Source organism: Anolis sagrei, chromosome 5 (genome assembly GCF_037176765.1).
Source record: "Anolis sagrei isolate rAnoSag1 chromosome 5, rAnoSag1.mat, whole genome shotgun sequence".
Classification (NCBI taxonomy): Eukaryota; Metazoa; Chordata; class Lepidosauria; order Squamata; family Dactyloidae; genus Anolis; species Anolis sagrei.
The window spans coordinates 110,472,580-110,486,558 of NC_090025.1; the positions used below are offsets into that span (position 1 = coordinate 110,472,580).

Genomic DNA, 13,979 nt, shown 5'->3' on the forward strand with positions numbered 1-13,979 from the left:
TTTATGGGAACAAGCATGAAGCTTTTGGAGGAGTCCTGAATGTCTGTTTGAATCTTGCTGTCTCATTTTTTTATTGCTGGCCCAGAACAAATACAAATGCTTATGTGCAAACAAGTTGAAACAGTCATTTTGTTTTTCGGGTCCCAAGGTGGTCTAATTATGCTGATTGGATATATTTTTCTTACAGGTGAGTTATGTGAAGAAAAGCTGGATTTCTGTGCCCAAGACCTGAATCCCTGCCAGCATGATTCAAAGTGCATCCTGACACCCAAAGGATACAAGTAAGTACTGTATCGTTATAGTCCATTTTGTCTGTGCTTTTGATCACTGATTTGTACTTTTGAATGGTGGCAAGCTATGTTTTCATGGAGGTAAATTGCACTGTCAATATTGATTCACAGGAATTGCGATCACAGAATAGTAGCTCAATACCCCCCCCCCCCCCCCCAACCTTAATTTGTATGGAACATCATGGAATAACATGAAGAGTCTGTGTTGAGTGACCAGTTTCCTAGCAGTGTGAATTAAATGCAGACAGTGACAAATGGAGAGTTTTTATCCTCTGTGACAATCCACACTAAATCCTTTCAGTTATTTGGACTAGAAGTGAATAATTGCCTTAAATTAAAGCTGGATTATGAAGCTGCAATTACAAAATGGGTTATTAGCAAGTCACATTGGGAACTATTATATAATAAGGAGGTTCATCACCAGGAAGACTAATCTTTAATTAACTGGCATCCTTATTATCATTAATTAGTATGCACACTTGAAAAGTGGTTTTTAATGGACTTTAGATGAGGAGATTTAGGAAGCCTGCTGGTCCGATCTGCACCTGCTTAGTGTATTAGGTTTGTTGTGCCAAAACTACATCAGGCCAATTGTGGGTTGTGCTAAGTGCTTTTAGATACTACCTTCCCATTTAATTCAATTGTTTTAATTCATTAATTCATGTATGTATCTGAACAACAAAACATATAATCATCTATTGGAGCTAGTTTTTTGTTAAGCATGTATCTTTTTTGTTCATTTTCTTAATGTTTGCTTCCCTTTCAATGGGATTTTAGAGATGGGCAGAACTAAAATTGGAAAGTCAGAAGTGATAGTATGAATGATGGGGGAGGAGAAGCTTATTAAACCTTCTGGTTTTGCTAAAAAAAGTGTCTTCAACCACTGGTCTAATCTATATTAGACTACAAATAAAGATTAGTAGTCTATATTTGCTTTGGGGAGCTGAAAAAGGTACAGATTTGCCATAAATAGAAGTTTATTGATCTTCTAGGCAGGATCCAATACTGAATTTGTATCATCTTCCTCCTTTAATCCTTTGTAACACCTAACATTTTGTGCTTGTAGGTTTCCCAGCAACATTTGAGTTAGTGGAAGGGATTAGGGGAAAATGGTAGGGGTAGGATCAAAGTACAGGAATTACCCATATCCTGATACTTTTTATAGATCTGTTTGGCACTGTAGTACAAAATACAGCCAAATCCAAAATCCACAAGACAGAGATACATCTATTGAACTAACCAAAAAGCACAAAATAAATCAAGCTTTCGATGTTTCACTAGTTTCTTCACCAGGCAAAGCTGTTAAAAATAATAGTGACAGTGTTAAAATCACAGGACTACACTTTGTCTGAAATGTTATTTCTGTTGTCTGTTGAGATATTTAAAAGTACAGTCAGCTGCCCACATTAACAAGGGTTTGGACCCAGGAACCTGTGAAAGTGGAAGAACCATGAATTATCATATTCGCTGCCCATCATGCAGACTCCTTTCCTACCAACAATCCTGGCCTATCGCTCCCTTTCCCACCACCACAGTACAAGCTTCAGCAAGATTCAAAACCCCTTTCTCCAAAATCCACATTCACATGTCTCACCAACAGCACCACAGCCCTTCACTTTATTTGCCACCTTTCAACTACAAAGACTTAGTCAATTTTAAATCTCTCCTTGCCTTACTCATTCTGCTGCCAGTTTTAAAACCCTCTTTCAGTGGGAAAGTACAGGAATAGGAGGTGACACCAGCTACAAACGCCCAAATAAACAGTAGCTATAACCCCCCAAATAATCAAATCCACTTAAGAGGAAACAGTGGATGTGGAGGCTGATTCTGCGGGGGGGGGGGGGCACAATGTCTTACCAACCACTCTTATGAAAATTGTGGCTTTGTCTTTATTTAAATGGACGTTGATCAACTGGCAATGTCGTATATATATTGTAATAGATGTAGCATTAGATAAAGAGTTTTTATTAACTTGATGTGAATGAAGAAGCAAGACTTAATAAAGATCTTGGTTAGGATGAAAATACCATTGAAACCCAGTTTTAAAGCATGCTTTTTTGGATCCTTCATGCACCTCATTGAGCTTGTGTTTGCCGAGCACATTGATAACTCCAGTGATAGTATATATTGTAGCATTCCTGATTCCTACTTTCTCCGGGTTTATGCAAAATTGAGAGATTTTCCGATGCTATCGCAATTACTCAATTTCCATAAAACTATGAAATCTAAACATTTGAAGGGACGACCAAGCGTTGGGAAAAATTATTTATGTATTTATACATTTATTTTTGTAGCCCCCAGAAGCCCTCAAAGCAGGTTACCAAAATCCCAACAATAATAATAATATTAAAAGAAGTTTTAGGAATTGGACCAATGTAGCTTCCCAGATCTCTCACGTAGAGCTCTTCCTACCTTTATCTGGACTTTTTCCATGAGTGAAAGGATGGTGCCCTTTGACATCAAGGAAATATTATACAATTGAAGTCACTCAGTCCCTGTTATAGAACATTTGTTCAATAATATAATAAACACAAAAAATGTATTGGAATTAAATATCAGTTCCTTCCCTTTAGATATAGCATTCTGGACAATGACTGAACGATGAGCATGGGGGCTGCCTAAAAAGGGGGGTGGGGGTAGGGGGTTGATGAGTTCTCTTGACTAACCTGCTGAATGCAGAATACAATTTTGAATTTTTCAATGCTATACTAACCCTACCAAAAAATTTGATTGAAGAGACGTAGGTAATTACTATATCCACATGGGATATATTTTCTTCTAAAATGCAGTATTGCAATACTGACATAACTGAAATAGTTTGGGACAGTTTTTCTTCCTACACTTCTTCTGACAATCTGAATACCTTCTTACCGGTGATTTTGATAAAGCAATCTTGATATTATGCCAAAAGTATCCAAGATAAATATTTCATTTCATTTTTCACCATTTCAAATTGAAAATGCATTCCTGATCATGCTAATATATGTGAACGGTATGGATTCTTTAGTCACTGTTTCACTTATTTATTTGTTTACTTACTTTATTTCTATCCTGCTCTATCTCACCCTGAGGGGGGCTCAGAGCAGCTTACAATTTGGCAAAAATTCAATGCCTCATTATACATAAATTATTGGTTTTGTTGAGCATTTTTGTTGTTGTTATTGTTATTATTATTATTATTATTATTATTATTTACGATATTTTTATCCCACCTTTCTCGAACCCAAAGGTGACTCAAGGCAGCTTACAACCAGGCAGCCATTTGATACCTTAACAATATACACTTAAAACCACATTTAAAACAGAATTAAAAAGTACATAAAATACAACGTTTTAAAAAAACATATAAAACCAATACTAAATATTGTTTTGAGTTTCAATGTTGCTGTTTTATATTTTTATGTTTTATTTAATTGTGTTTTATCTGCATTGTTATATTTTACTAAGCTCTTATTTTGATTGTGTTTTTGCTTTAATTGATTGTTTTGCTTTTATGTTTTGTGGGCGTTTTGACCTATATGTAAGCTGCCCTGAGTCCCTTCAGGGAGATGGTGATGGGATATAAGAATAAAGTTGTTGTTGTTGTTGTTACAATGCTGAAAGCAAAATAATAATGGCTGAATTCCTGGCTAAGGTTCATGTATTTGCTAATTTTGAAAATAGTATTTGTGTGATTACAGTTGCAAAGAGAGCTGTCAGAATGATTCATGGGAGCCTTTAAGGTGTGCAGCCTGAATGCATGATGTAACATCATATAATCAGTCAGAAAAGCAAAAGAAGACAAAGCTTACAGACAGTAAATTGCAGTCTTTCTTGCAAAGCAAGGTTTTTCATCAATATATCAGCTTTCATCACAAAGTGCTCTGAAGTATTTTGTTTAAAGTCCAATACAATGGGTCTTGAAAACTTTAGTTTTCTTTTCATAATGACCATTTCTTTTTATATCTTTTCAATTTTGTAACCACTTTTCCTCTTTCCTCTGCTGCTTATTAGCAGGGACTTGCATTTACCTGTATATTTTGCCACTCTATAGATGCAATTGCACCCCTGGCTACGTTGGAGAACATTGTGATATTGACTACGATGATTGCCAAGACAATAAGTGTAAAAATGGAGCACAGTGCACTGATGCATTGAATGGCTATACTTGCATATGTCCTGAAGGATACAGGTAAGAAAAATTTAGGTCCTGTCTACATGGACAAAAAACCCCGTGCCAATCAAATATTGCCACTATCATGCCAGGCCGCATTTGTGATCATTCACATCCTAACCAGTTCTCTGGTCCTTAAACTTATTTTAAAAGAGTTGTCTTTTACCCTGCATTCTAGCAAAAGGTCAGAATGAGTACCAGAGTTTTTGTCCTTAAAAAGCAGCTTCCGGTTGTAGCTAGGGGAAGGGGTAGGGTTGACCCAAACTAATTCATTTGAGATAACAAGGACTAGCAGGTCACTTTTGTTCTTACCAGGAAATGAACTTTGAATTTTAAATTTGCTTACAGTATACACATACTATGTATATTAAAATGAATTTGTATTGCTGAACAGTATTAGTGCACTTTTGCAAAATAAGACGGCTATTTTGGGCAGAAATATCTTTGTGTGGATGATGATGAAAAAAAGCTGGGTGCCTTGCAAATAGTACAAGCGAAAGGATTTTTATTTTTGGCAAATAAGCACACAGGGTTGTAGCGGGGGGGGGGGTGTTAGGGATAAAGTTTAAAAAATTGGTTTGCTCATGAATTAAATTAGTCCCTCCAGAACTGAAAGCACTATCACTAGCAAATTTTGACAATTTATTGACAATCATTACTTGCAGCAATAGCTGATATAGTGGAAGCAACCAAGTTGACCCACCCATAACTGGCAGGCAAAACCTAAGACATGGGGGGGGGGGGGGATTTGAAGCCCTCCATGAAATCAGAAAATTGATTTAATTAGGTCTATATAAAATATAGAATGAACCCTACTATTTAAATTGCTTTGTGCTTTTTGATTCGCAACCCCCCCCCCCCCCCCATTCTTTTCTGGCTGTGACCCTGTCCAGGGGAATGTATGTGGCTGCTTAGGATGAACTCGCCACAATGTCCTTTTTGCATTTGGCACTAATGGTGCAAACATGCAAATCCAATAAGATTTTTATCAGGTTTAAATAGGTCATTAGAAGTGAAAAGTATCTGTTAGCACACCTGAAAAATGATTCACTTGACATCATTGTGTCTTTGCATCTAGTGGACTTTTTTGTGAGTTTTCACCACCAATGGTCTTGCCTCGCACCAGTCCCTGTGATAACTATGAGTGTCAAAATGGAGCCCAGTGCATCGTCAAAGCCAATGATCCCATCTGTCAGTGCCTGTCAGGTTACCAGGGTGATAAATGTGAAAAGCTGGTCAGTATTAATTTTGTGAACAAAGAATCGTACTTGCAAATTCCCTCAGCAAAGATTCATCCTCAAACGAATATCACTCTTCAGGTAAGGCCAAGGAGCTGTAAAATAAAGTGGTCATAAAGTACATGTTTCAGTGTAAATTGTTGTTATATTCTGTTCAACCCCATCTACATTTGTAATAGCATTGGGAACACAAATTTAGGTTTCTAACAGCATTTAGAGCCAAAGTAACTGGTGAGCAGTCTAGGTCAAAGGATGCAGATTACTTCTCCACTGCAAACAGTGGGTAGCATGTTCAGAAAAGTCATGGCAAGAGTAAAGACTCTGTCCCCTTTCTCCCCTACTGCTTTTCTTCTTCACTGGTACCTTCCTGGCTGCTTTTTCCCTGCCTGAGTTTTCCTAAATAGGTATGCAACATGAAGATGAGTTTGAGCATCTCCATGTGGATGCTCAGAGGAAAAAAAACAATGGGTAGAAATAAGGCTATGCTTTTTTGGTAATCTGTGGCCTGAATGTGCTTTGAGCAAAGGTGGAGCTACCATATTATAAGGCTTTGGCTCTTTGAAGTTTAGAGAAATGCGGTCATCTACATATTTTAATTTACAATACCATTGCATCTTACATAGTATATATAGAAAATAGATTTGCATTACATGTAAATATCAAATGTCTTAAATCAAATATATATATATATATATATATATATATATATATATATATATATATTATTGTATATCAGACTCCTTTGGGACTTTTGGCCCACCATGTATATATTTGCTTGCACTCATGAGAAGACACATTTGAGGTTAATTATCTAGGCAGTTTAATACATTTATTTATTCATTAAATAACTTGGTTGGTTGCTGGTAATGAATGTCTTTCTTTGAAATTAAACCTTTTGTTTACTGTCATCATCTTATAAGTGTTTTTTAAAAATGTATTATAAGATTGCCACAGATGAAGATAGTGGAATCCTGCTATATAAAGGGGATAGAGATCATATAGCAGTGGAACTGTATCGTGGACGGGTGAGAGTGAGCTACGATACGGGATCATATCCAGCATCTGCCATCTATAGGTGAGTCTGTACACAAACAAACATCCAAAATTTGAAGTAATTTTGTATTGTCTCACTGATTTTTTAGTTCCTTGATTATTTTCCCTAAATAAGAATCAACAGCATAAAGCATTTTCAGATGATAAGTGTAATCTGAACCTTCTTGGAAGTTGAACTTGATAATATGGACTGTCTACTTCTCAGAGAAAATGGATGCTGTAAGATTCTCCCCCCCCCCCCCCCCAACACACACATACATTAACAAGGTTACACATACACAAGTACACACTGTGTTTTAAGAACATTGAAATAGTTCCGTTCTGTAAGTTATAGTTCATAGAGGAGTATATTTGGCTTAAAGAAGGAAAAAGGTCAAAGCAAGATGTGGCATGGCACTGTGGTTGCCATATGTCTGAAGGCCTGCCACACAGAAGAAAGAGCAGATTGCTCCAGAACATTTGATAAGAAACCATTATGGAAATTACCAGCAAATATGTCTTGGGTAACATGAGGAGAAACCCCTTACAGTGTGAGCTTATTAGTATTGGAACAAACCGCCTTAGAAGCTGGCGGATTCCCCTTCACAGGAAACATTTAAGCAGTACGTTCTGCACTGAAAAACATCCTGGAGGAAGACAATTTCCCTTCTACCTTCTGTGATATATGGAAGTAGATGTTCTGCTGTCTCACCCTGCACCTGGCATTTGGAGCCATGTGATGAGGACAGAGATTAGAGTACATGAGCAAGGGGATGACTCTGCTCATCCTGTTTAAATGGAAGGTCACCCTGTTGCAATGAGAAGGATCTGAATAATCTATCTTTGCATATGTTTGTCTTAGGGGTTAGTACATTTTTATACGCCACTATGTGCTTATTTAAAATTAGATTTTCAGGTAATTCATATAAAATGGCTAAATAGAATCAAAAGAAGGAAAATGACTAAAATCATTCTCTGGGAAACAATGTTCCTCTTTGCTCAGCAATAATATCAGAGGACCCAGATGTTAGGAGATTTGTATGAATTCCAAGGAAAACCTACCCCTGTAAAATCCAGCATTTTTCTATACAATAAAGGCAGAGTTTAATATTCCTCTAAGAAAGCATTTTAAAATACTCTGTTCCTCTTTATGACGCTTTGTTTATAGTTCTGAAAAAAGTATCGTAATTTGTTCAACCAATGTATTATTCTCCATATGCATGAATTTAATCACACTGAATAAAAACAGCATTATTGCATACAAAAGAATGGAAGTAAATATTAAAACTCAAAAGGGAATTAAGATATTTATGTGTATTTAAGTTGTGTTTTTTCTTTACAAATCTAGAAGAGATTGAAACTAGATCCTTGTATGTGAGGAACTGGAAGCACTCGGGGATTATTGCTCTTGGATTTTATATTTTAGTGTTTTCTCCTGCCAGCTATTTTCTGGGAAACAATGAGCAACAAAAGCTCTCCATTATTTCTATCTTTATGCATTCCAGCTTCCTTAATCCACCACAGCCATCTATTTTCTTTCATTTTCTAGTCGACTTTCAAAACTGAATGTAAAATTCCTTTAAATTCTTTGATCTGAGTGATTGATTTATTTAATATCTGATCTTTTCTTCAGGAAGGGCAAGGTGGGAACATATACTCCTCCTACTAATTCTGTCTTTATAAAAAACCCCTTTAAGTATGTAGAAAGGTAGTAGTGACTGGTCCAAGGTGATTCCAGTGATCTTCAGGTCTGGCCTAGCAGTTACCTAGTTGTTAGTCTTCTACACTATTAGTTACTACACACTGGCTCATTTATCTCCATGTTCAGAGATTCCCTCCATGTCCTGAAGTTCTGTTGGTCTTTCCTCACTTGTAGCCTCCATATTACTGTAACCTGCTCTCAAAATGCAAGATAGTGCCGCTCAGGACACAGCATAGAAGTCAAAAGCTGTAAAAGGACACCAGGAAAAACCAGAGGGCTTTTTCTAGTTGCTGTCACAACCCTGCACAGCATCTCTCTGTATAAACAGCCACTCACTATGGTCCTCGAAAGTCAGTCCAGAGTCAAAACCAAAGTAGATTCAAACAACAAACTATGCAGGGATAATCCAGAAGGCATATTTAATAGCCCAGTCCAAACGTCCTCACCAACATATTCAAACTATACATAATCCAAAGTCTGAAGTCAAAGTCTAACATACAATAAGGCACACAAGGTCATCCAAGCAGTAGCAGGTTCCAAATGTTGCTCCTAGTGAAGACCAAATCCAAACTGCCACTCTTTATGCTCCATAGCACAAATGCTTTCAACTGTTGGCCCTTCTCTGTGACAACCGGGCAGATCTACGTAGCTGAATAGCATGAGTCCTCAGTTGCAGTCTTTCTGGGATACTTAACTCTGCCTCATTGCTCTCCTGATCCTGAGTTAACTCGGGACTCCCCCTTGCCTGAGGCACTTGGTCCTGCATTGCAGAGGTAGCTTCCTCACTGCCAGGCTGTAGCTGTTGTTCCTTGCTTTCCACTGACTCAGATGCTGGGCCTAGCAGCCCTTCATCTTCGTCTGCATTGCAGACCCTGACAGTTGCATACATGTTGCATGTTTTGGATACCAGTCAACAATTTTCAGAATTTTTAAAAGATATTAAGATAGTTGTAATGCCATCCTGATAGTTGTAATGCCATCATTTAGCATGATGGGATGTCAATGGGAATGCTGGAGGGGCTCTTCCATTCTTACTGTAAAGAAATGATCCAAAAGGATTTGGGACACATTGCAACTATGAAACTTTGTTATTTCCAGAAAAGAATATAGTTAATGATGTCTCTTTCATTTGTTCTCCATATGAGGCAACTTGATGCACTTGATAGCAGGAAGAGGGCTAGATGTGCTAAAGCAGGAGTGAACAGCCACACTGTTGCCCCATTTTTAAGCCACATGAATAATTGCATACTGTGTCTACACATTTATTTCGAAATTAGAAGTAATCAGGCAATTTCAGGTTCCAAAAAGGTTCAGAGAACAAAAATAATCACAATATTGAGATTCATACACCACAATTTCTCATATAATTTGCCCCACATACTTCAGCCCTTTAAGGGGTGTCAGAACCTCACTGGTGATGGGCACGCAGAAGTCCTTTTCATCAGCCGCCCCCAAGATTGTGGAACAACCTGCCAGAAAAAATCAGACAAGTTAATCAGCTTTTGGAATTAAAGAAACAATTGAGGCCTATCTCTTTCTTCAGACCTAGCCAGTCAATGTTTAACTATGAATTTGAAACTCATGTCTTCTTTTTACTGTATTTTAATGTTTGTTTTGTATTTTAATTTATGTATTTCATATATCTATATCTATATATAACACATAATGTGCCTCTGGGAGAGCCAGATGAGAAATAGAAATGATTATATTTATTTATTATTTATTATTTAGGGTTATTTCATTCAATGAAGAGGTATTGGGGGCATCGGGGTATTGTCCCCAAGGCTTAGTTGAGGTCATATAATTTCCATCATCACCTAAAGAGAAAAGACGATGTAGATAAAACAACACTGGCCCAAAGGATGGCAAGCTGTTGGGCAATGGAATAGGTGGAATGGGAGGTGGGATTAGACTATTCTTCTTTGGAGTTATTTAAATGGAAGTTGGATGGCCATCTCTCAGATGTGCTTTAGTTGTATATTCCTGCATGACAGGTGATTGGATTAACTGTCTTTGGAAGTTCCTTCCAACTGAGGTCCTATGATTCTATGAAAAAAGCTGTATTCAATAAAGAGAGAAGAGAAGTTATCTTTCAGACTTACACTCAATTCCACCAAAAAGCTTTGTGTATCTCCTTTTTTAAAAAAATGACTGTAGCTCAAATAAATCTGCACATACGTAACTGAGGTTTCGTAGGTATAATCATCCATAAGGGGTTGCTGTGTCTGCAGATTTATTCATTTCTGACAAACAAAAAGCTATAAGCCATTTGTTGATTTCTAAATTATACTTGATGGGAGCCACAAATACTAGCATTTCTTAATCAAGTTTTAGATTCAGAACCAAGACCAGCTGCTTCTAAACTCGTCTGAACCAAATCAAGCTGTTTTCTGAATTGCCAAGTTCAGGTAAAAGCTGAATGTTGTGATTGATGTGCACTCCTAGTAATTATGTTGAAGTCAACAAGAAAATCACAATCTCTTTTATGCTTCCGATCATGGTATCTGAACATCTGGAGGGTTTTGTCTAGAATCTACATGAGTTCACTGCATGAAACTTAGCACATAGTGGAGGATTATTGAAAAGTTGAATCGTTTCAGTTCACCAGACCATCTACTACCAGGAAAATGGTTTTGGTCTATTAATTGATGTTTCTGAATACTGGAGAAATATGGCACACCTACAATGTGTTTAAAGAGAACACAGACCACCTTCCCATACATTATCCAAAACATTAAAGAAAATAAATATCCATTATTTTTATTTCAGTGTTGAGACAATCAATGATGGAAATTTCCACATAGTAGAATTACTTGCGATGGATCAGATCCTGTCTTTGTCAATTGATGGAGGAAGTCCTAAGATCATCACTAACTTATCTAAGCAATCCACTTTGAATTTTGACTCTCCACTTTACGTAGGAGGTAAGGGAATATGTTTTTATTGTAGATAAGAGTAATATACTAAATTTGGCAAAACGGAAATGATCTTATAGTCCAGATAGACTTGAGATCAGCTTTATAAGAATAGGAATAGTAATAATAATAGCAACAACAAAAGTCAAATTACTTTTTCCCAATCTATTCTGAAATCAGGCATGCTAAAGATTTCATTTGTTCTAGACATGGTTGGTGCATAGCTGCTGTGAGATCCACATGGCACTATGTTAGTCTACAACTCCGTCCATCTTCTTTTGTCCTCAAACCTTTCAACTTTAGTATCGTTATATGGTGTCTGCTTGGAAATAGAATGTCTTAGTTACTAAATCTGTAATTAAGACACCAATCAGAAAATGTTGATCAACCTGCAAAATATATAGTGTCATATTAGATATTGAATCAGTTGGTTAAGCTCTGTGGCGATCTCACAAAACAGCAGTTGAAATTATTGCTGTTTAATATTAAAACGTGATTTGGAACCCTTTAGAAGCTATGTAAAAAGGGACAAATTCCATAGATAATCATAGTTATGAATAATTCATTTCAGTTAATGATGCCTTCTTTTCCAGGCATGCCTATGAAGAACAATGTTGCTGCACTACGACAGTCCCCAGGTCAAAATGGAACCAGTTTTCATGGCTGTATCCGTAATCTGTACATCAACAGTGAACTGCAAGACTTTAGGAATGTCCCACTGCAAGTAGGAATTCTTCCAGGCTGTGAGCCCTGTCATAAGAAGGTGTGTGTCCATGGAACCTGCCACGAGACTAGCCAGTCAGGCTTTACTTGCGAATGTGAAGGAGGATGGACAGGAACACTGTGTGATCAGCAAGCCAATGATCCTTGTCTGGGAAATAAGTAAGTCCTTGTAGAACACCTATTTGTATTATTGCACATTTGCATATACATTTTGGAATATGGCCGGCTTTCAACCTCACAACAGTAGTTTTTGATTATTTTGTTATTAGGGTCTATATTGCACTGAAAATGGTTGACTTTAAAAAGTGGCTAAATTGAAAGAAATTGTTAAAAAAAGTTTTAATTGATATCCAAGTCCTAAAAACCGCAAGACTATTTCCTGGTACATTTGGGCCCCAACTTTTTCTTTGGCTATCAGGGAACCTGGGGGCGGGGGGAAAGCAGAATAGATGCTAGTGTGATACTTCATTCTCAGTGAACAATGGAAGCGGGTCCATTGCACCTCACTAGCCTAGGTTTTCTCTTGTGCTTTCAAAAGAAAATTATAGAATACCACATAAAAGTCTCATTGCTCTATTAGTCTTCCTGGCAGAGCTTCCTTGCTGTTGGAAAACCTATTTTTCAGTCATAAAATGAATAATGGAGAAATATTTTTGCAGTTTAGTTTCTTGTGTAGATAATCCAATAAAGTGAATGGCCCTTAACCATACCTGGTAATAGAAAGAAATTAATCTAAACAACCTAAGATCTCACCTAAGGATTCTGGGCCCAAATGGGGAAAGTATTTATTATTACTTGACAGATAGAATTCAAAAACACATCCTTGGAGCCTGTATCAACTGAAAAAATCCATTTGGATGCAAGTGAACCACAGCATGAACAGAAAATGTCAATCTCTCCTTCCCTGACTGTAACAGTTCCTGTACCCCCTGCCCTCTCACTCAAAATAAGGAATTGAGACTTTTAGTTTTGAAGGCATGCATGTTAAATTCAACAGTGTTGCATCTGAGTTGGCCTTGAGTTTCTGTCTAGTGCCAGTATGCACTTTAGATAAAGATTATATATTCACAAACTAGTATGCACTTTAAATAAAGATTATATATTCACAAACATTATTTCCAAAGAATTCCACTTGAAAATGGAATTCTTTGGAAATAATGAAAGAAAATAATGTCATTCCAACCATCAGTCTCCAAAGAAATAAGATTTTTTTTAACTCCAATCTCATATTTTGCAAAGCTCAGAACAGTTTTCTCAGAGGAACTGAGGCCTTCTTATTTGAAAGTAAGAATTCAGTTGTATCCTTAACACAAAGCCCCCGTTTCAACTGTGAAATACTACTACTACTACTACTACTAGTAGTAGTAATTGTTGTCCACCTCTCCTCATGGCTTGAGGCCAGGCACAATACAGTTAAAACACATCATCATAAAATGCATACAATAACATGCATATATTAAAACACACTATAATACAGTAAAATAATATATTAAATTACATAATACAGTGATTAAAATACAGTATAATAAAATATAAATTTAAAATTCATGGTTTAAAGCTGATTAGGTAGGCCTCAGTTTTTAGTTGTGTTTTAAATTCTGACAGTTCATTTAGTCATCAGAGCTCTTCTGGTAGGTCATTCCACAGTCTTGGGGCAACCAATGAAATGGTCCTCTGGATGGCGGTCACCAGTTGGGTTCTAGCTGGCTAAAGTAAGCGTCCCCCAAAGGACCTAAGTGTACAGGGCAGATTATATGAGAAAAGGCGATCCTCTAGGTTAGGCCTTCTTAAACTTTGTCAACTTGCAACCCCTTTTTGCCAAAGAAATATTTATGTGACCCCTGATATACATTTTATATTTACATTTACAGTATTCATATTCTGCCCTTCTCACCCTCAAGGGGACTCAGAGTGGATCACAGAGCA

The 13,979-nt window shown here is 37.0% G+C and overlaps 1 protein-coding gene across 14 annotated transcripts in view; it reads left to right on the forward strand.

Moving 5' to 3' along the window:
- Positions 1-13,979, forward strand: part of SLIT2 (slit guidance ligand 2) — a 294,505-nt gene that overhangs the window by 275,101 nt on the left and 5,425 nt on the right. For all 14 annotated transcript variants that reach the window (XM_067468990.1, XM_067468994.1, XM_067468992.1 and 11 more), the window contains 6 exons: positions 188-281; positions 4,324-4,461; positions 5,522-5,762; positions 6,626-6,756; positions 11,185-11,339; positions 11,924-12,212. In XM_067468990.1, the coding sequence (XP_067325091.1) occupies positions 188-281; positions 4,324-4,461; positions 5,522-5,762; positions 6,626-6,756; positions 11,185-11,339; positions 11,924-12,212 (1,048 nt within the window). The remainder of the gene's footprint in view (positions 1-187; positions 282-4,323; positions 4,462-5,521; positions 5,763-6,625; positions 6,757-11,184; positions 11,340-11,923; positions 12,213-13,979) is intronic.